This window comes from Pteropus vampyrus, unplaced genomic scaffold (assembly GCF_000151845.1).
Source record: "Pteropus vampyrus isolate Shadow unplaced genomic scaffold, Pvam_2.0 Scaffold510, whole genome shotgun sequence".
Lineage (NCBI taxonomy): Eukaryota > Metazoa > Chordata > Mammalia > Chiroptera > Pteropodidae > Pteropus > Pteropus vampyrus.
In genome coordinates this window covers 357,056-381,509 of record NW_011889291.1, presented here as the reverse complement: position 1 = coordinate 381,509, position 24,454 = coordinate 357,056, and the positions used below count along the sequence as shown (strand labels likewise).

At 52.4% G+C, this 24,454-nt stretch overlaps 2 protein-coding genes and 1 pseudogene across 2 annotated transcripts in view; 2 read left to right on the top strand and 1 right to left on the bottom strand.

The window, feature by feature from the left end:
• The window catches only part of FBN3 (fibrillin 3), a 57,930-nt gene extending 47,839 nt beyond the window's left edge, over window positions 1–10,091 (top strand). The window contains exons 56-63 of the mRNA XM_011383318.1: window positions 817–942; window positions 1,632–1,754; window positions 1,943–2,059; window positions 4,780–4,908; window positions 4,994–5,113; window positions 6,306–6,540; window positions 7,156–7,303; window positions 9,753–10,091. Coding sequence (XP_011381620.1) covers window positions 817–942; window positions 1,632–1,754; window positions 1,943–2,059; window positions 4,780–4,908; window positions 4,994–5,113; window positions 6,306–6,540; window positions 7,156–7,303; window positions 9,753–10,091 — 1,337 coding nt within the window. The remainder of the gene's footprint in view (window positions 1–816; window positions 943–1,631; window positions 1,755–1,942; window positions 2,060–4,779; window positions 4,909–4,993; window positions 5,114–6,305; window positions 6,541–7,155; window positions 7,304–9,752) is intronic.
• Window positions 10,092–12,079: 1,988 nt separating this feature from the next.
• Window positions 12,080–15,653, bottom strand: CCL25 (C-C motif chemokine ligand 25). The gene is made up of 6 exons (XM_011383277.1): window positions 15,608–15,653; window positions 15,358–15,464; window positions 13,329–13,446; window positions 13,102–13,238; window positions 12,655–12,774; window positions 12,080–12,408 (listed from the first exon to the last, which is right to left on the bottom strand). Exons 2-6 carry the CDS (start codon window positions 15,428–15,430, stop codon window positions 12,401–12,403), a joined length of 456 nt encoding a protein of 151 aa, XP_011381579.1. The 5' UTR covers window positions 15,431–15,464; window positions 15,608–15,653; the 3' UTR covers window positions 12,080–12,400.
• Window positions 15,654–22,508: 6,855 nt separating this feature from the next.
• LOC111732969 lies at window positions 22,509–22,805 on the top strand (annotated as a pseudogene).
• Window positions 22,806–24,454: the final 1,649 nt, after the last annotated feature.

The following is a 24,454-nucleotide window of genomic DNA, read 5'->3' as shown; positions in this document are numbered from 1 at the left end:
TCACAGGAGTGCAGGTGCTTCAGTGAGTGTGTGTGTGAGTGAGTGTGTGTGTGTGAATGTGTGTCTGTGCTGGTTGGTCTGTGTGGACCAGTGTGAACCAAGCCCATTCTTGGCTGTGTGTGTGGGTGCATGAACTTGGGTGGATGGGTGAGCAGGTGTGTGAGGCAGTGTGCGTGTTCTTTGTTCTTGTGTGTGTGGGCTCGTTAATGAGTGTGTGAACGCATGTGGGCTGGTGTGTGAGCTGTGTGTGAACTGGGTGAGGACTACGAACCAGGATGCGGGGGAGAGGGAGTGAGCCAGTCATGCATTTTGGATTCCGGTGAGTGTCTGTGAGTTGGTGTGTGTGTGCGTGTGAGTGGGGGTGTATCAGTGCATGAACATGTCTTATCGAGCATGTCAGTGAAGGTGACAGGTCATCCCAAGTGAGCAGCAGTGACATCAGGGGCTGAGAAGGAAGCACCTTTGCAAGGGTGCTTCTGGAGGACAGAGGAGCCCCTGAGTATGTGGACTCATGATTCTGCAAGTGTCTGTGTGTGTGACTGGTATGAAAAGCTTGTATGCCATTGTGCTTCCACGTACGTGGGATGGCTGTGTCCCCTTGGGCATTCTAAGTGTCCAGTGGAAGGAGTTTCATTAGCGTGACATGCTGGCGGAGGTGCCACCTGCAGCCTGAGGTGAGATCCCCAGCTCAGGGGTGGAGGGAGGAGAAGTAGAGGCTGGCCTGGCCTCCGGAGAGAGGGCTGGTGGGCTAAAAGGAGGAGTCATGCCCCGGTGACCCAAGGCAGCCAGCCCCAGCCCAGCCCTACTTGTCCCCAGATGTGGACGAGTGCCATGTGCTCTCTCACCTGTGTCCCAATGGTGAGTGCATCAACAGCCTTGGCTCATTCCGATGCCACTGCCAGGCCGGGTACACGCCAGATGCCACAGCCACAGCCTGCCTGGGTGAGCCCCTCTTTCTCCACCCCCTGACCCAGCCCAGCCCCTCCACACAGCACGTGGCCTGTGCTTCTGTGAGACGACCAAGTCCAGAGCAACAGAGACCATATGGACCACAAAGTCAAAAGTATCCACTGATCTCTCCCCTCACCCTGGCCTTTTTTGGTCCATTTTCCTCCTGTAGTTCTGTGCATCCTAAGGTTTTCAGTTACCTTGAATAGCAGATATTCATCTCAGCCGGGTTGGCAAACACCAACCCAAGGACCAGATCCGGCTCTCCGCTCATTTTTGTTAATAAAGTTTTATTAGCACATGGCCATACCTATTTGTTTCCTTACTCTCTACAGCTGCTTTCCTGCTACAAAGGCAAACTTGAGTAGTTGGAGCCGAGACCGTGTGGCCCACAAGGCCCAGCATGATTACTCTTTTTTTTTTTTTTTTTTACAGCTGCTTTCCTGCTACAAAGGCAAACTTGAGTAGTTGGAGCCGAGACCGTGTGACCCACAAGGCCCAGCATGATTACTCTTTTTTTTTTTTTTTTTACAGAAATAACTATCAGTTCTTTATGTAAGCTCACAGATTCTGGATGGCTAGGATCTGGGAAGGAGACCTCGGCAGGGCTAGGGTAGAGACCCCAGCCCCTGAGCCCCTGGTAATGTCCATTTGACCCCCTTGCATGCTGCCATCCCCTCTAGATGTGGACGAGTGCATCCAGGCCCCCATGCCGTGCACCTTCCTCTGCAAAAACACGGAGGGCAGCTTCCTGTGTGCCTGCCCCCGCGGCTACCTGCTGGAGGAGGACAGCGGGACCTGCAGAGGTGATGTCCCTCCCTCATGCCCTGCGGGGCTCCATCCCTCCCCCCTGGGGAAGCCCCAGGCATGTCCCAGACCGTCTCACCCCCTTCCCACTGCATGGCGTAGGGCACCACCTCTAGGACCGTTCCCCTGGGAAGCCCTCGGTCCCAGCCGGGCCCGGCCCTGAGCCCTGGGACCATCTGTGCCACAGACCTGGATGAGTGTACCTCCAGGCAGCACAACTGCCAGTTCTTCTGTGTCAACACCATCGGCGCCTTCACCTGCCGCTGTCCTCCCGGCTTCACCCAGCACCACCAGGCCTGCTTTGGTGAGTCCCCTCATCCTTCACACGGCAGCTGGTTCATGACTCTGGCCTCCATTTATTTAAATAAATAAATAGCAAGCAGATAGCAAATAAATAGTAAGTGCCCAGTAGCATCTAGAACCTCAGTCTCCTTCCTTCCCTAGGGACCTGGGAGGCCTGCCCTCGGGAGTCCCTCTGACCTCGGCCCCAGACATCTGACCAGTCCCCACTGAGTCTCTCTCCAAGGCCCTCCCCAGGGTGCTCCTGAAAGCCCAGGGTCTCACAGGGTCCAAAGGGGAAGCTGGTTCAGAACCTAAAGCTGCAAGGGCATCTGTCACTCCCATCACTTCTTAATGTCTTGTGGTCCGGGAGAAACAGACCTCTCCTAAGGGCCAGCTCAGCCAAGGGTGGCCCTATTCAGGCTCCCACTAATCCACTCAGCCAACACCTACTGAGCACCCACTGTGTACCAGGCAGTGCTCTGGATCAGAGGTCAGCAGACTCAAGACCCCAGGTCAAGCCCGGCCTCCTGCTTGCTTTTGTTAATAAAGTTTTATTGGACCACAGCCATGCTTATTCATTTGCATATTGCTGTGGCTGCTTCTGGGCTACAATGGCAACAGAGTCAAAAATATTTCCTATCTGGCCCTTTTCAGAAGCGGTGCCTAGCTCCAGCCTAGACTCTGAGGGTGCAGAAATGGACGCAGTGGTCAGGCTTGCCGCCATCATGGGCTGTCCTTGCTGGCAGGGCGTCAGACCAGAAACAGACATAATACATTAACACCGGACCATGTTCAAGGGTGACATGTAGTGTGAAAGAAAGAAAAAGTGAAGCAGAGCAAGGAGATCAGGAAAGCTGCTATTTTTCAAAGAGGGATCAGGACGAGCCTCATCAAAAGGGGACATTTGGACAAAGATTTGAAGGAGGTGAAGGAGTGAGCCATGCATAAGTTGGGGGAAGAGCATTCTGGGCCTTGAAATGACACACGTCTCTCTTTTTCTGCATGGTGGAGTTAGATTCCCTGCCTCCTAAGATGAGCACCGTTACCGTGACATTTGTATGGGTGCATCTGTAAGCGTGTGCACACACAAGCCAATGTGCCAGGGCACGCGCATCCCACATGTACGTGACACACAGCAAACTCACACAGGACTTCTTCTCACACTAGAATAGAGTTTAAATTCTCATCCAGGCCCCTACTGCATTGATACCGCAGATCGAAGCCTCCAGACTGTTCGTGACTAATACCTGTACAGCCTGTACTCTTGGCGGGTGGTCTTAGGCTAACTAGGTCAGGGGATAGCAAACTTTTTCCACAAAGGGCCCTTCAGTACGTATTTTCAACTCGGTGGTCCACATGGTTTCTGTCGTAATTACTCGACTCAGCCATTGTAGCTCAAAAGCAGCCATAGATGATAGGTCATGAATGAATGAGTATGGCTTTGTGCCAGTGAAACTTTATTTACACAAACAGGTGGTGGGCTGGATTTGTCCCATGAGGCCCCAGTTTGCTAACAATTGAACCAGAAGGTCACACACACATGACCACAGTAGGCCAGCCTGACCCTTGGTTCGCTTTGCTGGATACAAGGGAGAGAACTGCAGGTGGCACTGGATGTGTCTCTCCGGCAGGATCCTGATGAGACTCCAGGGCTAGTCTCTGTGGCCCCTCGAGTGACAGCTGAGACATGAAGGATGAGACTACACACAGCTGCAGGAGCCACTCTAGCATAGAAGCCCCATTTCCCCAATGCCTCTTGTACCCCAGAGAGATCCCAGGTCCCCAAAGGAATGCACCTAGTGTTAATAATCTCTGTACTCAAAGAAGCCAAAACTCAGATCCAATGAAGTGTTGGATGAAATGTAGTGTTCCAGATGCAGTTTACTGGCCATGGCTGTGACCGCCGCCACGGCAATGTTGCCTGGCAACTTGGGCTGCCATAACAAAATACCATAACCTGAGCGGTTTAAACAATACATATTTATTGCTCATAGTTCTGGAGGCTGGGAGTCTAAGATCAAGGCTGGAGAGGACTCTCTTCTGGCCTGCAGATGGCTGTCTTCTCACGTGTGCTCCCGTGGTGGAGAGAGAGCCAGAGCAAGTGCTCTGCTTGCTGTCTCGTCTGATAAGGGCACTAATCCCACGATGACCTCACGTAACCCTAATCATCGCCCAAAGGCCCCATCTCCAAACACCATCACGTTGGGAGTTAGGGCTTCAACATACACATTTTTGGGAGGCACACAAATTTTTCTGAGCCTGTAACACTGGTTGACATCCCACAAGGACAGAGCGCAAGGGTTACCTTGGGTCATTTTCCCATGGAAGAGGAGAAGGGGCTTTATTAACCCTTTACTCCCATGCCCTGTACTGTCCTAAGCCCTTTACATGATTCGATTAATATCGTTCTCACAAAAACTCAGTGAGGTGGGTATTATCTCCATGCTACAGCTGAGGAAACTGAGGCACAGAGAAGGTAAGTCATTTGCCTCAGGTCACACAGCTTTGAGGTGGCGCAGATAAGATTCAAATGATGTCCTCTATGTGTGTGATCTCAAATATTCACAGCAATTCGGCGAGGTGGGAACTGTTATAGATCTCATTTCACAGAGGGGGAAATTGAGGCAAAAAGAGGGTAAGTGACTTGCCCGAAGCCACACAGTTGATGTAGGCCCAGAGTCATGGTGCCCGCCCTGAATCCCTAACGGCAAGGTGGCCCTGCTGGTTCTCCATCCTCTGCAGATAACGACGAGTGCCTGGCGCAGCCTGGCCCATGTGGCACCCGTGGACGCTGCCGCAACAACCCAGGCAGCTTCAGCTGTGAGTGCTATCAAGGCTTCGCCCCGGACAGCTCAGGCCGTGGCTGCGAAGGTAGAGCCGGGCTTCGCGTGGAGTCTAGGCTTGGGAGGTGGTCCTGAAGGCTGCCAGGCGAGCCCTCGCTCCTTCTGTCTTGCAGACGTGGATGAATGCGACGGGCCGCATCGTTGCCAGCATGGCTGTCAGAACGAGCTGGGGGGCTACCGCTGCAGCTGCCCCCAAGGCTTCACGCCACACTCCCTGTGGAGCCAGTGTGTGGGTGAGTGGTGGGGGCCGGGAAGAAGGCGAAGCCCCCACCAAAACCTGTCCAGAGCAGGTGTCTAGGAACCATCCCCCTGCAGGGTACTAAAGGTCAGATGGGCCAGCCTGGAAGATAGTCTTTCCCCCCCTGCCGGGCGTCCGGGCTGCAGAGCCAGCATGGCAAAGTCCATTTCTTAGGGAGTGGTGACCTGGAGGGCTCCGCTGAGAAAGATTCCGAGGTGGTGCCTGTGACCGCGGGGAAAGAGTGTTGTGATTGATTAGCGATGTCCGCAGTGGGTGCGGCAGTGCCCGGCAGGCGGGCAGGTGTGCCACATCTCTGCAGAGGCTCCGGCTTCGAGGGGGGAGATCTGTGTGGGTAGCCTTCTGCCCCTCTGACCCTCAGCTTCTTCACTTCATTTGCTCTGGACACTGCCGCATGACCCTTATGGACACTCTGTCCTTTCGTGGCCTATGGGATGTAGCCGTCCCCACTCTCCCGCCACCTCGCCAGCATTGCCTTTTCTCCAGCTCCTCCTCCTGCCCCTGTGGTGGGTCCTCAGCTACAGTCTACATCTGTCCCCCCACCGCCCTGTGGCGTGTGGCCCCTGGGGACCACCCAGACCGTCGCCTCTGCTGCCAGCTCCCCGTTCTCAGCCTGTCGCCTCCGCTGTGGCTTATTCACTCTTTCGGCCATGGTTTCCCCAGGACCTCCCTGGCAGCAGGCCCTGCAGAGACAGACATGAGCCGAGAGCCGGATTCCATCCCTGCCCTCTAGTCCAGCCTCATGGGGCAAATGGGGGTCGATTAGGCATTGGTTCTCAACTGGGACCCGTTTTTGCACCCTGGGGCACATTTTGAAGTATCTTGGAGACATTTGTAGTTGTCACAATGGGCAGTGGGTGCTCCTGGCGCCCGGGACTGGCGCTTCCTTGCCCCCCAACAGGGATCCGGTCACACATGTCAACAGCGCCAAGGAGGAGAGACCTTGTTTTAGACCACCCCACAATTTAGGATTTCCGGGATGTTTAGAGAAATGCTTTGGAGGAGAATTACAGGGCTGCGGGGCTCATGGGAGATTGATGGAGGTTTTGACATTGGCCTTGGGCTCTGAAAGAGGAGCCAAAGTTGCCAAGTGTGGGGGAGGAGCAGTACGGGTGCAAACGCTGGTCCCCCACCTCCCACATCGTCTCTCTCCCCCTCCCCACTCTCAGACGAGAATGAATGTGCCCTGTCGCCTGCGGCCTGCGGCAGTGCCTCCTGCCACAATACACTCGGTGGCTTCCACTGCGTCTGTCCCTCTGGCTTTGACTTTGACCAAACCTTGGGTGGCTGCCAGGATGTGGATGAGTGTGCAGCGCGGGGGGGACCCTGTAGCTACAGCTGTGCCAACACTCCCGGTGGCTTCCTGTGCGGCTGCCCCCGAGGCTACTTCCGGGCTGGGCAAGGGTGAGGGGCTTGAGTGGGGTGAGCACAGACCCTCCTATCCTGGCAGTGAACACACACGTGCAGGCCCATGCACACACACATGTACATGCATGTGCACAGAAAATGGCGCACTGAGCCCCAGCAGCACCCGTACATATGCACACATAAGCTCACACCCCACTGTGGTGTAATTGTCCTCATGGCACTCCTGCATGCTTGCATGCCCACAGTGATAGGTGCACACTTCTCCATTATACACACAAATGTTTTCATGGCTCACACCGTGCCAACATGCCTGGGCACCCTCGTGCATTCATCTATCTCAACACGCACACATCCGCATCCCAGCGTGCATGCAGGCTTGCACGTGCACAGACCTTGGGTGCACTCAGGTACATTCATGCACTCCTGCATGCATGCAGGCTCACACCACTGCCCAGGTAAGCCAAGGATGCACGTGCACACACAAATGCATGTCCCCGGTAGGTGCATGCAAAGCCACAGCGGCACATTTGCATAACAGTGCTTGCGGCCACAGGCAGCATGGCTCCAGTGGAATGTGAGGGTGGCTGGGGAGGTCCTACTGTCTTTCCCCTGAAGATCTGCCACCCTCCCCCGCCCCCCGTCCTGGCTTAGGCACTGCGTCTCCGGCCTGAGCCTCAGCCCTGGATCCCAGAACGGCCCAGACGAGGAGCTGCTCATGCCTGAAGCCTGTTACGAATGCAAGATCAACAGCCTCCCCTCTCGTGACCGGCCACGGCGCAGCATGCACGGGGACCGCCAGGTGCTGCAGGGGATGCACTGGGTGTGGCAGTACTGTCAGTGGTGGGGGCAGGCAGAGAACCGGCCAAGGGTAGGAACACCAGACTCTGTCCCAGCTTGTCCCTGAGTCGTGGTGCCTGCTTGGGCTTTCCTGCACTTTCTCAGCCCTCGGAGCTCTCTGGGGAGCACAGGCTCCCAGCGCTCCACCTCACTTCTGGTGACAAATCAAGTTACCTCCTATACAGACTCACGCTGGGCTGTGATGCTCCCCATGATCCCTTTCATGGCACTTGGATGCAGAAGAAAAGGCTTGGCTCTCCCAACCCTGCCTGGCCCCTGGAACTTGTCACCCCTCACCTCTTGGCTGGCAAAGCCCTCCCTCAGGCTCCTCTGAATTTATCACCAACGGGGCGCAGAGCAGCCAGCTTATCCCCTTCGTTCGTCACCCTCCTTTAGACCCTTCACCTCTACACCTCTTTCCTGTACCTGTGATGCTTGGGCCTCCTGTTACCTCATCTCTAGAAATTGCGGGGGTCCTCCCCGCACTCTGAGAGACAGCAGAGCAGCCTGTAGCTCTGTCCCTTCTGCCCCTTGGGGTCTCTCCAGCCATGACCGAGACCCCAGATTATGCCACATGGTGGTTTTGTCCCTAAGGCCACTGCTAGTCAGCCTTGTCACCATCCCCCAAAGGATCTGAAAGCCAAACATTTATTAAGCACCTACTTGATGCACACTGCATTCACGGCCTCTCAATGTTTACAACAGCCTTGAGAGGTGCAGATGCCACTATCGTACCCATTATACAGATTGGGAAACTGAGGCTCAGAGAGCTTAGGTCACATGCTCAAGCTGCCGAACTTGAAAGTGGCAGAGCAGAGATTCCACAGCTGCACTGCATGGCCTTTTCTTTGTAAGCAGCCTTGGTCTTCGTGGCCAGGCATCCTGGGCTCCTCTGCAGTCGCCACCCTCTGACACCATCACTTTATGATGCGAAAAAGATCAGTGAGCACAGGAGCCATTACCCCCATCTGGGACCAAACTCCTTCACTCCGAAGGTTTTGCTGAACACCTACTGTGCGCTGGGCACCGTGATGGGGCAACAGTGAACTAAGCGAAAGTCCCTGTGCCCATAAGGCTGACATGCTAACAGAGAGACAGAAAAGAAACAAGTAAAACACTGTATTTTACAACACATGGCAAAAATATGATTCATGATAAATGCTATGGGGGAAATGAAGGCAGAAGTAGGATAGGAATATTAGGTCTGAGGGGCTTTTAATATTAGATTAACTAAATATGGTTAATGGTTCCAGGAACCGTTTCTCTCTCGTTTTTTTCCCCCTCTTGCTGGGAAAAATGGTGGCTGTATATATTATCTCATTGTTACCATTATTTTCTGCAAGCTTCACAACGGTAGGGCCTTGTGTCTGTCAGCTTTGCCGCTGTGTAGCCAGCCATTGGTCCTCAGTAGGAGTGAGTGGGGTGGTTGTCAGGGCTCCTGGGATGGGCTTTGTGGCTTTGCCTGCAATACCCACAGACTGCCAGCAGGCGTCAGTAGGAGCACATGTTTGAGCAACACCTAATGGGGAAGGGCTGAAATCTCCAGAACTGAGGGGATGGGAAAAGGAATCGTTTTCACTTTAATGCAATAGCAAAACACTCCATCAGCATGTCAATTAGGCGAAACAAACAACACTGCCCAGAGCAAAAAAGAAAACAGATAACCTCCTGTGGCGTTGGATGCAGCACCCAGCCTGGGTTAGCCTGCCATTGAGACTGGCTGGCTTACTCAGGGCCCTGTCCGGCTGCCAGGACCAGGAACACACTCACTCACAGGAGCTCAGATAAAGAGGGGTTTGTCATCTGCACACAGAGGGCTCTCAAGGAACCCAGATGCAGGAAGCACAGCGGGCCTCCGGGAACCGGAAAGCTGGCGGGCGGCTCGAGTCTCCGGCCTCACTGGGTCTCGTACTTCCCTCGCTGTGTCCGGTCTAGTATCCTCTCTGGGGCTGGCTTCTGCTGCAAGGCCCTTGGTCATAACTCCAGCCACCCCAGGCCACCTTTGATTGACCTTAGGGCTCTGGGGCCCGACACCATCCGACACCCTGTGCAGAGGGCTCTGAAGGCAAATTCTCAATTCTCTCTGCCCAGACTGGCAGTTGATCTCACTAAAGCCGTTCCGCCGAGGCTAGGGGTCAGGAGTCAGCATGTAAAAGTGGCCGGCCACCTTCCCTCTTTGCTTTCCATCTGGGAACCAGCCTCTGCTTTCATGCCTGTTCATAGCTCATAAATAACGTTGTCCTTGTAGATGAGGGGCTAGACAGAAGTCAAGGGCAGAGAGTGTTCCATGCTTTCCTCTGCTTTAGACGTTGGATAAACTCTCCCCTTGGCCAAGGCTGCATGGCCCCCTACCCACCGCCTTCTGGTTCTGCTGGCCTCGGACCATCATCCACCTGGTCTTTCTCCCCCAGGTGAGCATGGCCAGCCTAGACTCAGAGGCCCCGCTGACCTTGAGCTTGAACCTCTCGCGCCTGGGCCGGGCCGAGCACATCCTGGAGCTGCGGCCAGCGCTGGAGAGTCTGGGAGGCCGTGTTCATTATGTCATTGCCCGTGGCAACGAGCAGGGTTTCTTCCGCATGCATCACCTCCGCGGCCTCAGCTCCCTGCAGCTGGGGCGGCGGAGGCCGGGGCCTGGGACCTACCAGCTGGAGGTGGTGAGCGCGGCAGGGCCCTGGGGCATCTGGCCAGAGGGGCAGCCGGGGCCAGGGGTCCTAGCTTTGCGGCTGAAGGTGCGGCTGCAGCTGCTGTAGCCAGGAAAGGCCTGCGCCCGACTCCTGGCTTCAGGCCCCTCCCACAGTCTCCTCTCCAGACTCACTGCCTGGGCACCGCCCAACCCCTGCTTCATTCCATGGAGTTTTGGGGAAACTGATGAATCTGCTCGCTACACACCGCAGGGAGACCCCGGTGACGAGCCCTGGCCTCGATGGGCCCCCCGGCCCCCATGCCATCCTCCTCTCCAGTCGTGGAAGATCCTGGAACTGGGAAGGATCGATCCCTGGTGGTAATGGCTGACCAGGTGGAACCCAGAACTCAGGAAAAATGACGTGCTACACTATGACCTCAGGCGAGCCCAGCCTCTCTCAAACACTCAGTCTTTCCTGGAGACAACTAGAAGCCGTGGCCTGCAGCTTCCACCTCCAAACGAGGGTCAAGCAGGGCCCTGGGATTCCCTGCATCTGGTCAATCTCAGGCTTAAACTTCTGCACTGCACCAAGGCTCAGCCCCCGGAGGGTCAGTGGGACATGGGATGGCAGCTGCATTGGGCATGGGGCTCATCCCTCCAAGCAGTAGGGCCCAAGGGGCCCCAGCCAGAGTTGGTGACACACAGCCATTTTCATGCCCCCAGGGAACTGGGCTAGGGTTCCAAGGATGCTTTATATCAGAAGCAGAAAAACAATAAAGTTATTTTGGGTTACCTCTGCCCCCTTGGCACACTCTCAAAGTAAGTAGATACTGCCCACAGCAGCACCACACGGGGAACCAGAGGCCCCAGAAGGGCAGCAGCTGTGGGAAGGATGGGCTTCAGCTCTGTGCTCTGAAGAGAAAGTGTAGGTGAGAGGTGGGTGGACCCAGGGGTGGGGACAGGATCTCAGGGTACAGGTAGGCCCTGCCAACTTCAGACCTGTGAGTTTGGCACAAACTGAGCCCTAGTGGGTTCATGGATACTGATGAAAATGGCTCACGTTTCCAGACCACGTACTACGTACCAGGCAATGGTCTAAGTATTTTCCAGTTATGGACCCATTCAGTTGTCAGTACAACCTCACGGAACAGATGCTACTATTTTTTCCCCATTTTGCAGATTGGAAAACTAAGGCTCAGAGAGGTTAAGCAGTTTGACTAAGATGACTCCAGTTTGCAGGTAGCAGAGCCAGGTTCAAAGTCAGGCAGCCATGCCATCACCCACCGTGATGGCTATCCGCCTGGCTCCAGGTTGGGCTAGACCTCCCCAGTTTGAATGGCCGGGATTCTCATCGCGTTAACGTAGTCAGCGTGTGCATGTCCACGTCACAGACAGGAGTGTATTTAGTCCCCACAAACTTGTATGAGATAGGCAGTGTTATCGCCCCATTTTACAGGGGTGAAGAGTAAGGCTTAGAGAGTTTGTGGAATCTGTCTGGGGTTACCCCCATAGTGTAGTGGGGCCTGGATGTGACTCAGGTTCTTCCAAGTCTGGTCCCTGGCCCCAAACCGCCTCTTGTCCTTACGATGGTGCATTTGGTTTTCATCCAGAACGTTCTCTGTCACGGTGGAAACAGGCTTCCTGAGGACAACACAGTTGAGTGGCTCAAGTCTGGGTAATGACCTGGACCTGGAAGAGTGGCCAGCCTTCCTTGCAGAGTGTCACTAGTGCCTGGCCCCAAGGCTCTGTCCTGGCCAGGGTCTGGTTTGCCTGATTTATCGGGAGCTGCTGGGCACCTATCAGAGCTTGCAGAGGCTTCTCTGTCTATTAATTAGCCATTCACTATGGCCCTGTGATCTGGGCAGAGCCCCCGCTTTACAGATGAGAAAGGAGGTGCCAAGAGAGTAAGCGGTTTGCTCAAGATCACCAACTGGACATACCTGGATCTGCAGCCAACACTTTCAGTGCTTGCCACCACCCCCCCCCCCCCCCCAGAGCTGTCTCCTGTGAGGGCTGAGCACAGATCCTGGAGTGAGGGGATCACGTGGGATTCAGCATAGGCTAGGGACTCACATCTCATAGTGAAATGTGACAGAGACAGGAATGATGACCCATCGAAGGTTTATTTTTAAAAAACAGGCTGAGAGGGGTACCTTAGATGATCTGGCGCTTTGCAAGGACCCAGAGAGACACAGGCATGGCCTAGGGTGGGTGGCAAGAGGCTGCAGGTGGGTGATGTATCTCAACGATTATAAGACCCATTGTCCAGGGCTGGCTAGGAGCAGGAAGGGGCAGCGGGGAGGGAACCAACACAAAGTCAGGCATGAGATTTGGCTTGAAGGTCACGGGCTGGGGCAGCCAGGGCTGCAGGGTGACGCTCATGGTAGAGAAAGGTCCAGCCCATTTTGTGCTGGTTGATGCAGGAGATGTGTGGGCTCATGGTCCTGCAGAAGGGATTGGAGAGAACGGCAGGCGGTGGGGACTGGGGTGGAGCCAAAGCACCCCCCGGGGCCGGATCAGGGTAGTGACACCTACAACCCTCCCGTGTGTGAGTCTGTGGGGCTGTCCACAGAGCCAGCCCTCCTTGGTCTTGGAGGTGAGTTCCCTGACCCAGTCTGGGCTCATGATGAGCCCTCATCCCTCAGCAGCGGTGATGGGTGAAGGGATGGTCACATGATCTGAGTCCTTACCTGGATCGGCTGCTGCTGGGTGGGAGGTGTTCCTCTGGCTGTTTCTGGTGTGACCTCTAAACATGTACAGCGGTAGCCTGGAGGTTCCAGAGCTAAACTTCTTCACCCCAGAGTGAGAGTCTGTCAAGAGACATGGAAAGAGAAATAGATAAGAGCTCAGCCAATACCCTTTGAGTATCTGCATCTAACCGAGCCTGAAGCTGTTGGCTGGTCATTTGAGCTGATGAATTTCCCATTTACTTGACCTTTCCATCTCTGGCAATTCAGTGTTTTGACTAAAAGGGTTGTTTTTTTCACTCAGTCTCCTACTCCCCAGCAACTAGCTTTCTTGGGGTGGGGCGGCTGTCAGTATGCTGGGCTGCAACCCCCTCCTTGGGGGTTGAGAAGCTCAGAGTCCCGCAGCAGGGAGGGTAGGCACCCTAGATGCTGGGCTGGGGTCTCACCTACCTTGGAAGTTTCTCCTGGTGTCTTGATGATGCTTTGGGAGGGCCTTTTTTTGAATATTCAGAAACTTCATCCCATCTCGCACCCACTTGGCCCGTGGGTTCCCACACACCATCTTCTGTCTATGGGGGAAGTAGAATCTGCAGGTGGGCAGTGGGGATGCCAGGTTAGTGTGTAAGCAGTGAGCAAAGTTACGTGTGAGTCCCCCCAGCCCCCACGGCCCCACTCACATCACGGCCGGCAGATTACAGCTCCCGCTGACATCTTGGCGCAGGTAATATTGGGCACGCCGGAGCACGGTCAGCCTAATGTGGGGGTGGTAGGCCAGGCAGCAGTCCTCAAAGACTCCTGCAATCACACGGCCACCCCAGGCTCCCTTTCCTATGTGCGCCTGTGGAGCTGTGTGTGCACTGTGTGTGCAGGCATGGCCACTGCCGTAAACATACCGCAAACATAGCATGACAGCCCAGTGGAGGCTGAGGGACAGCCCAGGCAATAAGGAAGCCATTAGGCTCACCTTTAGCCCTTGATATGGGGACAGCTGGCAGGAGTTAGAAAGGGCCTGCACGCTCTGGCTGGGAAAGGCCCGGGACCTCAAAATGAATAGGGGACCAAGGCCATTTCCACTCCTGCTCCGGGGCAGAGGGCCAGGAAGGCAGGTGCAGCTCCCCGAGGAGGGCCCCAGGCCACCTCTCCCTCTGGGTCCCTCCTCTTAAAATGAGCGCCTGGCCCGCCCGCTGCTCCTGGTGTCCTGGCTCCTGCTCCAGGCTGGCCCTTCCCCGCCTAGGTCTATCTCAGGTACCTCCTCCTTTCTGTCCCCATCCAAGTGACCACTCCAAGTCACCTGGCAAGAGACCAGGAGGTCTCTTCTCATTTACCCGTTAGTCAAACAACAGCATTTAGAGTTCCTACTCGGTGCCAGGTGTCTGAACAAACACAGAGGGGAATCGGATCCAGCGTTGTCATGGGGGATGGCCTGGTGGGGACACTGGAAAGTTGATCTCTGCTGGCAAGGGAAGCACGGGGACCTGGAGGGGAGGTGCTCAGAGGAGGTGCTAGTGCCAGAGGGCCTGGAGGCAGAGGATGAATTGATAAAGGAGACAAGGCAGAGGCCTCAAGGATTCTCTGGGATTTGTCTCCTAGAGGGGCTAAGTGTGAGTCCTGGTAGAGCACAGAGGGAGGGAGGGAGGGAGGGAGGGAGGGGTCAATAGGAAGGGATTGAATGGCATGGGAGGGCAAGGGGAAGCAGAGTCAGAGGGACCCTGGGCTGCAGTCCTAGGAAGGAAGTTCCAGGGACTGGAGGCCTTTCTACCCCTGGGATCAAAGGGCCTGGGCTGGGCCCTGCTCCTGGAATGGGCCTCTGATAGCAGACAATGGGAAGAGAGCCCAGCCCCTCCGGGGCAAAGGCTAAGGTCTGCTAGGGGCCAGGCTAGGACCTCAGACCTAGTGAGGGGCAGGTGAGGCAGGTGGGTGAGGCCATGGGGTGAGACCTCGACCCTGCTCCACCTGCTGCTGGGGTTCAGCTGCCTCCCCAGAGCCCACAGGGATGGAGGACACAGTGGGAGGGCTCCTGTTGAGGGAGACACTGAATGCCCAGAACTGGCGTTTCGTCACCAAAATCCTCAAGTGCCTAATCAAGGGAGAAGAGGGAAGGGATTTCCCATTAATAACAGTAATATTTACTGTCGTTGGCCCTGACACTGGGCCAAGCGTTTTGCAGGCATCAGCCCGTTGGATCTTCACAGCCCCTCACTGTAGTGAGAATTCAGAAGCCCACTTTGCAGATGAGGAAACTGACGCCCATAAAGGCTGAGTAGTGACTCTCAGCCGGACTACCCAGTTAGCCCGAGTAGGGGGAAGCCTGGATGGCGACCCATTCCTGCTGGCTTCCGGGGCTCTGCTAGGTTAGGTCACTGCGGTGTGTCTTGCAGTAAGTAGTAGGCCACCGCTGGAAGCCACCCTCTGCTCCCCGCAGTCCCTGGGCCAGCTGGAGTCCCCGCAGGGAGGACTTGGGTCACAGACTGTGGTGGGGGCTCCAGAAAAGAGGCTGGGGGCCCTGCAGCCCCAAGGAGCTGCACAGATGCCAGGAGTTTCTGCATGCTCGGCGCAGGGGAGCTGTCTGCCAGTCAGAGAAGTCAGTGGTGGAGATGGACTCAGGGAAGGCTTCTGGAGCTGGGGACAGGCAAATGGGAGGCATAGAAGGATGGATGGGGAAAGGAGAAATCTGGGGGAGGTGGGTAGGTATGGCCTAGACAGTACCTGGAGCGTGGACAGCAGGGACCCAGGTGCCCACGAAGCAGGCCACCAGGAAGACCAGGAGCCACAATTTCATGGCACAGGCTGGTTCTCCTTGCGAGCCTTGAGAGCTAACGGGGAAGGTGGAGGTAGGGAGGACCCAAAATGAGCAGCGGCAGGCACTGAGAACACCCAGTGGCAGACAGACACGGGTTGGGGACAAGTCATTCCAGAGGGACGGGCTGTTGGTCTCACCTGGGGGGGCTACACTTACCAAAGCCTATGGAGTCCCTGGTGCCTCCGGACGGACGTATAGCAATCTCTCCTGCCCACCAGCCCGCAGGCTTTTTCCCTTTATAGATAGAGCCCCACCCTGCTATCACCTGCCCTCCACCCACCTTCCTCCTCCCCACCTCCTCAACCACTCCACCTCCAGGCTTCTCCCTCCTGTCCTGCCCTCCTCTCTTTTCCTTTCTCTTTCTAGCTCCTCTATGCAAGGTCAGGGTACACTTGGAGGCGAGTTGGGGGTAACTGGAGACAAGAGGACTCAAATCAAGAAACACTGACTCCCTTAATCAACTACTCAGATGCAGAACAGAGGTTCGGCTCCCTCTCCATGAGAGGTTGACAGATAGATGCGGATGGTCAGCCCAGCCTTGATCTCGACCAGGCCACTTGAAAGCTGGCTGCCCTGTGACCGCCCCCCCTCCTTCCTCCCCCATCCCAGGCCTCTCAGCCAGCACCCTTTCTCCCTGAAGAGCCCTTTCTCCTCCTCCCATTCCCTCTCCTCCGCACACTGGGTGGCTTCCTGTGGACAGGCCTCAGGCTGCCTAGAGCCCCAGGAAGAGCCTTCACCTCTGCTCCCCACTCCCAAAACACCTGTTCTTCTGGGGCCCCGGCTTTATCCCATTTTTCTCTCCCTCCACAAGATGGGGTGACATGTCACAGAAATGTCCTAGTGTTAGAACAAGCAAATCTGTAGAAACAGAAAATAAAATTAGTGGCTGCCATGGGCTGGGAGGGGTAGAGAATGAGGGGTGACAGCAAAAGGGTGTTTTTGATTCTGAAATTATGGTGATGGTCGAGCGACTCTGCAAATAAACATCGCGGAATAGTCCACTTGCAATGGATGCACTGTATGATATGCGAATTTTTCTGAACGTTATCTTGAGAATAATCTCAATAAAACTATTAACCACTACAACAAAGAAATGCTCGGGTTTTGGGAGAAAAGCAAGTAGCCCCACGTAACCACGCCGGCGGGAATCAAATAATCTAGAAGCCGTTTCTTCTTTCCCTGGGTCGCATGACTGATTGGAAGCAAGAACAGAGGGGTTGCAGCAGGCAGGGTTGGGGAGGACTAGATGGGTGGAGCTTAACGCCGGGGCGGGACTTGGCGGAAGGTACCAGGCCCCAGGGGCGGGGCTTTCTGGGTGGGGCTTAGACATGGGGCGGGGCTTATGGGACTCGCTCTGCCCAAGCCGCTAAGATGCACCTGGGCTCGGGCGCCCAGCAGTCCTGTGGCGGTCGCTGAGGCCGTCCCCAGGATGGGCGAAGCTGGGCCGGGACACGGCTCCGCGTGGCTGAGGGCGTGGGGACGCGGCGGGACCGGCCGGAGCCAGCCTTCCCGCTCCGGCCCACTGCCCTTGCCTGCCCCCGACTACCTAGACTTGGCCGAGGTCCCGGGAGAGTGAGTCCCCTTCCCCGCCCGGCCTCTCTCGGTTTGTCCCACCCACAACCTTGATAGGGCACGGGGAGTGTGGGGGAGGGCAGGAGGGGTGGGGGTCGCTGCTGAAGAACCAGGAAGCAGAGCAGACAGGGATTTACGAGTTTGTTGGACCAGTTCAGAACCCAGGTATCGGCGGGAGACAAGATGCTCAAGGAGGCCAGGCCCTGAATGAAACCCCGGAGTTCTGAAGACCGCAGCTGCTGAGTGTGGGAAGGGCCACATATTCATGGACGGGCTGAACTGGGAGAGGGGAGGCCTCTTCCGTTCCTACAACTGCTGGAGACATTAAGGATAAACTGCTTCCAGCAGGGGCCCCTCTTTTCATCATGTGTGGAATGAGCACAGCTGGGGGGTCAAAAGCTTCCTGCTTCCTGGTCACTAGCTCTGACAATGGTGGCCGTTGGGTGGTCTCCAGCCTGGAGCTGAGCTGGAGAGACTGACCATAACCCAGGGCCTGCAGAAGGCACCTCTAGTTGGTGGCCCTTCTGCACAGCAGGGTGGGCGGTGAGTTCTGTGAAGGAATTTTCCAGGATGCCTTGCCAGCCTATGTCTTGACTTTCAGAAACTTGGATTATAGACTGTCTCTGTGTGGCCCCTTTTGCTATGTTCCCAATGTGGTTGGCCCTGCTCCCTCCTACAAGGCCGGCTTCGAGGCGCTTCCCTCACTAGACTGTGTTCCAGGGGGCAACTGCAAGGTGGGACTCGGGCTACTGGCACTGGTCATGGCCTTGGCCTCAGCCCTTGTGCTTTTGCTCTTACCAGATGTGTGAGGACCAGGCCAGCTGAACTGCCCCCAGCTGCAGAGGTGACTGCCTGACACCAGCCCTGCCAGGCTGGGGCTGGGGCTGGGGCAGGCACGAAGTGATGAAGGTGGCTGGTGTGCCATGAAGAGAATATCCAAAAGGGTCCCAAGGACATCTTCAAAGCTGCCGAGCTCCGTTCACCCCTCCCACACGGGTTTTCTGAGTGCCTCAGATACCAGCCCTGAGGTAATGGCAGTAAGGGAGCAGATGTGTCCCCGCCATGAATATGACAAAGATGTCACTGATCCTCAGTGGATACCTGTGTGGAGGCCACTTGTTATCTCATTCATTCAGCACTTAAGCGAGTACTTTCTGTATGCTAGGCACTGGGCTGGGTGCCAGGACAAGCAGTGAAAGAGACAGATAGATGGTCCCAGTGCAGAGCAGATAAGACAAGCAGCAAAAAATGAAGCAAGATATTGTGAGTTTAGGATCATTGCTATAAATCCCGAGTGATAGGGAGGTGCTGGGGATCGGCGGAACTCCTTTAAAAAGAGTGGCTTGAAGTAATCATAACCCTAGGGGTTTAATATTTATCCCCATTTTATAAGGGGAAAAAACCATCAGCTGAGGCCCAGAGGGGTTAAGTTGCTTAACCAAGTGAGCAGAGTCCAGATTCCAAGCTTAGGTTCCACATGTACTATGGAGTGCTGTATTAAAAATGTCTTTAAAAAATTTTTTAACGTCTTTTATTCAACCCTATCTATCAACATATTATCATTTCAACATGTAATCAAAATGAAAATGACTAATGAGATGTTTTCCTTTTTGGCATAGTAAGTCTTCAAAACGTGGCTTATCGTATGCCTGCAGTACATTTCAAGTGCTGAATAGCCACGTGTGGCTGCTGTCTACCTTATCGGACGGTGCAGTTCTAGCCGTAGATGATGGTCAACTCATAATTTTTTGTTGTTTCTTTTTTATATTTTTCGAAACTGTTTCTTAAGAGCAGTTTAATTTTCCCAGCAAAACTGAGGAGGTGGTACGGAGAATTCCCATATACGTCACGTGCTACACATGGACAGCGTCCCCTACAATCAGCGTCCCCACCAGACGGTATATGTTACCATCAGTGAACCTACACTGACATGTCATCATTGCCTAGAGTCCGTAGTTCACATTAGGGTTCACTCCTGGTGCTGTACATTCTGTGGGTTTGGATAACTGTATATTGACATGTATTGATCATCATATTTCACGGCCCTAAAAAGTCTCGGTGCTCCAAGCATGTCTTTTTCATTCTGATATTTTGACAGTTGGGACCTTGCGGGACCTGGAGGGCCTGCCCCTTCCAGGGCTAGCCAGTTCCTAGAGATAGTAAATGAGTTGCTTGTGTGCACCTTTCGTATGCAAAACAGCTAATCCAAAACCATACCCCCAACCCCTTCCACAGCCCCCCATCCCTGTTAAGACTCTCACATTCCAGGAGGCATTGTTCCTGTGCCGCAATCACCCCAGGGCCAGGTGCCACTCGACCAGGGCCAGCCCCTAAGCCTTAGAGCATGTTCAAATTATTCAAACCAGCCGATCTCGAACCCGTTTATGCTGCCCTGCTCACTCCTTCCTAGGGAAACCACAATAAAGGCTCTTGCCTGGTCCTCCGCCCCCTTCCTCTGCCTCGTGATGCCCCCTGACTGCCCCGGTGCTGCCCCATGTAGTTCTGCTGGCTTGCAGGCCCCCTCCTTGAGATCTGTGAGTAACAGAGTGTCTTTTTAATGGCAATCCTCTCCTGATCTGTTAACCTCACCAGACCTGCATAATAATAAAAATCTACATTTTAAAACAGGTGCCAAGTGATGAGTGCAGAGCCAGAGACAGAGGACAGATAAGAGATGCACCACTCCCCATGTGGGGTTCAAAGCCAGTGGGGGACATTCACAGGATGCTGCAAGGCTGCTCGGTCAGCATTCTAGAGGAACGTCCACACGCAGGCTATGGGGGTGCAGAGGGCACCCCACCAGGCCTCCAGAGGGAACAATCGCTGAATGGAGACCCGAAGGACAAACAGGTGTTAGTCAGAGGCCAGACCAGAGCAGGATGTCAGAGGGACCTGCCAAGTGCAGGATGGCTAGGACAGAAGATGGGGATGGGGCTGGGTAACAGAAGATAAGGTGGGAGGGGACAGGCTATTCAGGGTCTCACATGTTAAGCCAAGAAGGGTGACCTTCATCGAGAGGGCACTGGGGAGCTGCTGAGGGATTTAGCCAGGTGAGGGTAGCAGTCAGGTCTGCGCTGGAGCTCTGCAGAGGTCACGGGGAAGATGCACTGGGGGGCCATGAGCCCAGGTGAAAGAAGGCTCAACAGTTAACAGCCTGTCTTCCCCTGAGGGCTGTGAGGAAGCCCCTTTCCCAGTCCTTTCATGCCCTCTACCAGCAAGAAATAATTCTGGAAATATTTACTGAGGTCTATTATGTGCCAGGTTGAGTAGTTACAACAGTAACAAAACATATAGTCCCTACTGCCATGGAGACTTTTCATTTTTGTTTTTCTAACAAAGAGGTTACAATAGCAACTGATGAATGCTGAAATGACATAAAACAGGGACCTAGAAAAGAGAAAAAAACAAATATCTAAAATCAGAAATGAAAATGGGAGCATAACTACTGACCGTACAGAAATAAATAAAAAGGATTATAGGAGAATACTATGAATAATTTTACGCCAACGAATTAGATAACCGAAATGATATTGGCAAATTGCTAGAAACAAACTACCAAAACTGACTGGAGAAGAAATAGAAAACCTGAAAAGACCTATGATACATAAGGAGATTGAAGCAGTAATCAAAAGCCTCCCAACAAAGAAAAGTCGTGGACAAGATGGCTTCACCAGTGAATTCAACCAAACATTTAAAGAAAAATTAATGCAAATTCTTCTCAAACTCTTCCAATAAAAAAAAAAGAGAGAGAGAGAAGAGGAGGGAACACATCCTTGCTCACCTTTTCTATAAGGTCAGCATAACCTTGATACTAAAACCACACACACACAACCATCAAAACTACGAAAGTCAGCAAAGTTCCACTATACAAGACAAACACGCAAAAATTAGTTGCATTTCCATACAATAGCAATGAGCAATTTGAAAAGGAAATTTAAAAACAATTCCATTTATAATGGCATAAAAAAATAAATAGGAATAAATTTTACTAAGAAATGTAAAATGTATAGACTAAAAACTACAAAACATTGCTGAAATTCAAGAGGGGCACAGATTGGAAGACTTAATATTCTTAAGATGGCAGTGCTCCCCAAAGTGATCTATACATTCAATACAATTCCTATCAGAATACCAATGACCTTTTTTGCACAATAGGAAAAGCAGACCAAAAATTAATATGGAATTACAGGAGGCCCTCAACAGCCAATCAAATGGGGTCCAGGGCCACCCCTTCAGGACAGGGCAAATTTGTCCGAGTGGGGCGAGACTCAAGTCCTGCACTGAGAGAGAAGAGGGTTCTTGGCGGAGAGTAAGAAAGCATCCAAACACACACCAAAGCTAGAGTCAAAAGGAGAGTTTATTAAAGGGGTGACGTTCCATAGACAGAGCATGGGCTCCTCTCAGAGCCAGAGAGTGAGAGAGCCTGAGAGAGACTCAGAGGGACAGAGACAGTAGAGAGACAAGGACAGTGAGAGACAAAGACACTGAGAAGGACAGATTAAAGGCACTGAAAGGGACCCCTGGTGTTTGGGGAATTCAGTATGTGTATGTATATATATATATATACACATAAATTCTTCAGTTCCTGTAAGTTATAGTTTAAAGACTTTGTTTACCCATTTTCCTTTGATATGGACATAACAGTGAGGAAGGACAGGAGTATGTAGCACAAGAAGGTAAAAACATCTAGCGTGAAAGGCCTGCTGGCAGTTCCCAGCCTGTGATCCACAGGTTCCCCATGGTTTTAGCCATAGGGAATGAATGATTTTATTTTGTGTAGGGCGCCACTTAAAAACTTTTCTTGTTTTCCCTTCAGGGTGCGGGGAAATGGGTTGTCAGTAGTCCCAGCAGAAATCGTCCTTCTGCAGGTGTCCTCGGGGTCTGGCTGCCGGGCTGATCAGCGTACAGCAGTCTCTGAATACGGCTTGATTTACACATTAGTTCTCTTGCCTCCTCCCTGCATTAGGACCAGCCCTTTTCCTCCCATACTTTGTCAGAACCCGCAGCTCCCTCTGGCCACCATGGTCGGGCGTGTCCTCTCTGACAGCAGTTCCCAGTCCAGCACTGCCCCTCACTCAGCCCCTGAGCCCTGACGCCTTCACCTTGCCAGATATTTCTTCACAGGGTTATCAAGTCTGGGGGGAGGAGTTCTACTCTTTAAGATGTTCTGAACAGAATCTGTCACTCCCAAGAGAAAACAAACGAAAATGCAGTTGACCTGTGAACAAGGGTGCATGTGTGTGTGTGGGGGGGGGGGGTTGGGACGCCAACTCCCCACTCCACGCAAGTGCAATAAAAAATCTGCGTATAGATAGGAAACACAGGCCTAGCTGGGGTGTAGGTCTTTGAGGCTCTGCTGTCAGACTACCTTAAAATTGGGGTGTGGGCTCTGGCCCGACAGTGGCCCCCCCCACTCCCCCCACCCCGTGACTGCTCAGGGTTCCCTGGAGAGGTGGAGGGCGGGGGCGCTGGCCCTCTGTACAAAATGGGAGATGATGAAGCAGGCAAGACGGTCTTTATTCAAAAAATGTGCTCAGTGCCACACGGTGAGAAAAGGTAGAAAACACAAGACTGGTCCAAATCTCTGGGGCCTTTTTGCCACAAAACAGGGCAAGCACCAGGATGTTCTTATTCTGATTTTCTTATTCTGTTATCTGGGAAGAGAAACCTCTGATGGAATGCAAAGAAATATATCCCTGAAACTAAAATGATCTTTGCTGGTTTTCAAAAGAAGAGTGAGAGAGATCACATTCAATAGTTGAAACGGGCAACATCTCTATGAAATGTTCTTGCAACTTAAAAAGATATATTAGTTATAAGCCAAAATTTTCCAATTTCAAATATTGCATGTTTACTAAAGTCGTATTTGATCTTTCTTGATCAGTTTGTAGTAAGTTTAACATTTTAAAATAAAAGTTGGTATTTTTGATTGTGTGTAATCTACTGATCAAATACTCTTCAGAGTCTGAATTTATTTTCATCTGCTCCCTGACGATGTGATAAAGTCAGGATGGAGGAGGAGAGGGAAGGAAACTGAAATCTATTGTGTTTCAGTAGTCTCTACATTTGCAAAATATTTGCAAAATATTTTATAAGGCTTTGCAAATGAAGATAGCATCCACATACTTATTTCTCTGTAATTTAAATGTAAGTATAGCAGACATTAGTTTTTGTTAACCCGTGTTTGGCTATGTGTTTGCCTTTTATTATAAATAATACTTAAGGAAAAAAGTAGGGAAAATTAAGTCAATATTTGGTCTTACCTTAGGAATACTATTGGAGCGGGGGAAAAAGCAAATTGTTGACCATGGGTGACATAAAATCAAACCTAGTAAGAAGAAAAAACATGTTCCATGTTAATAAACATTTATACCATAAAAAAACCCTGCATATAACTTTGATTCCTCAAGAATTTAACTAAAGTTCTCCCCCAGTATCCACAGGAGATTGGTTTCAGGACTCAAAATCCACACATGCTCAAGTCTCTGATTTCAGATGATGTAGAAGAGTGCATCCATGGATTCCCAACCGTGGCTTAAAAATACTGTTTTTGGTGCATGGTTGGTTGAATCTGTGGTTGTGAAACCCAGGGATATGGAGAGCCAACTGTATATTTATTGAACAAAATCCACATGTAAGTGAACCCACATAATTCAAGGATCAACTGTAAATAGAACTGTGTGTTTCAACCAGGAGTTGGGGGCCTCAGAGCAGCCCCACCTCACCCCCATCCACCCCAGATATGTGGAAACTCATAGGCCTCCGAAAAGAGTTTGAAAACCACCTGCTTAGAGGGAAAAGTAGAGTCCCATAGAAATGGTCAAATTCTCTATTTCTTCTTGAATCGGTTTTGGTAGTTTGTTTCTATGAATTTGTCGATTTCATCTAGGTTATCTAAATCGTTGGCACACAATTGTTCATAGTTACTTATAACCCTTCGTATTTCTATAAAGTCAGTTGTTATGTCCCCACTTTCATTTCTGATTTTAGTTATGTTTTTTCTTAGTCTAGATAAAGGTTTGTCAATTTTGTTGATCTTTTCAAAGAACCAACTGTTGGTTTTGTTGATTCTATTGCTTTTCTATTCTCTGTTCTACTATTCCACTATAATCTTTATTATTTCCCTCTTTCTGCTAGCTTTGGGTTTAGCTTATTCTTTTTCTAGTTCCTTAAGGTATAAAGTTAGGTTATCTATTGAAGATCTTTCTTCTTTTTTAATGCAGCACTTAAAAGCTATATTTCTCTCTGAGCACTGCTTTTCCTGCATCCCATAGATTTTGGTATATTGTGTTTTCATTTTCTTTTATCTCAAAGTATTTTTAAATTTCTCTTGTGATTTCTTCTTTGACTCATTGGTTAAGAGTATGTTATCTTCCAGTTTTCCCTCTGTCATTGATTTCTACCTTCATTCCATTGTGGTCAGAAAAAATA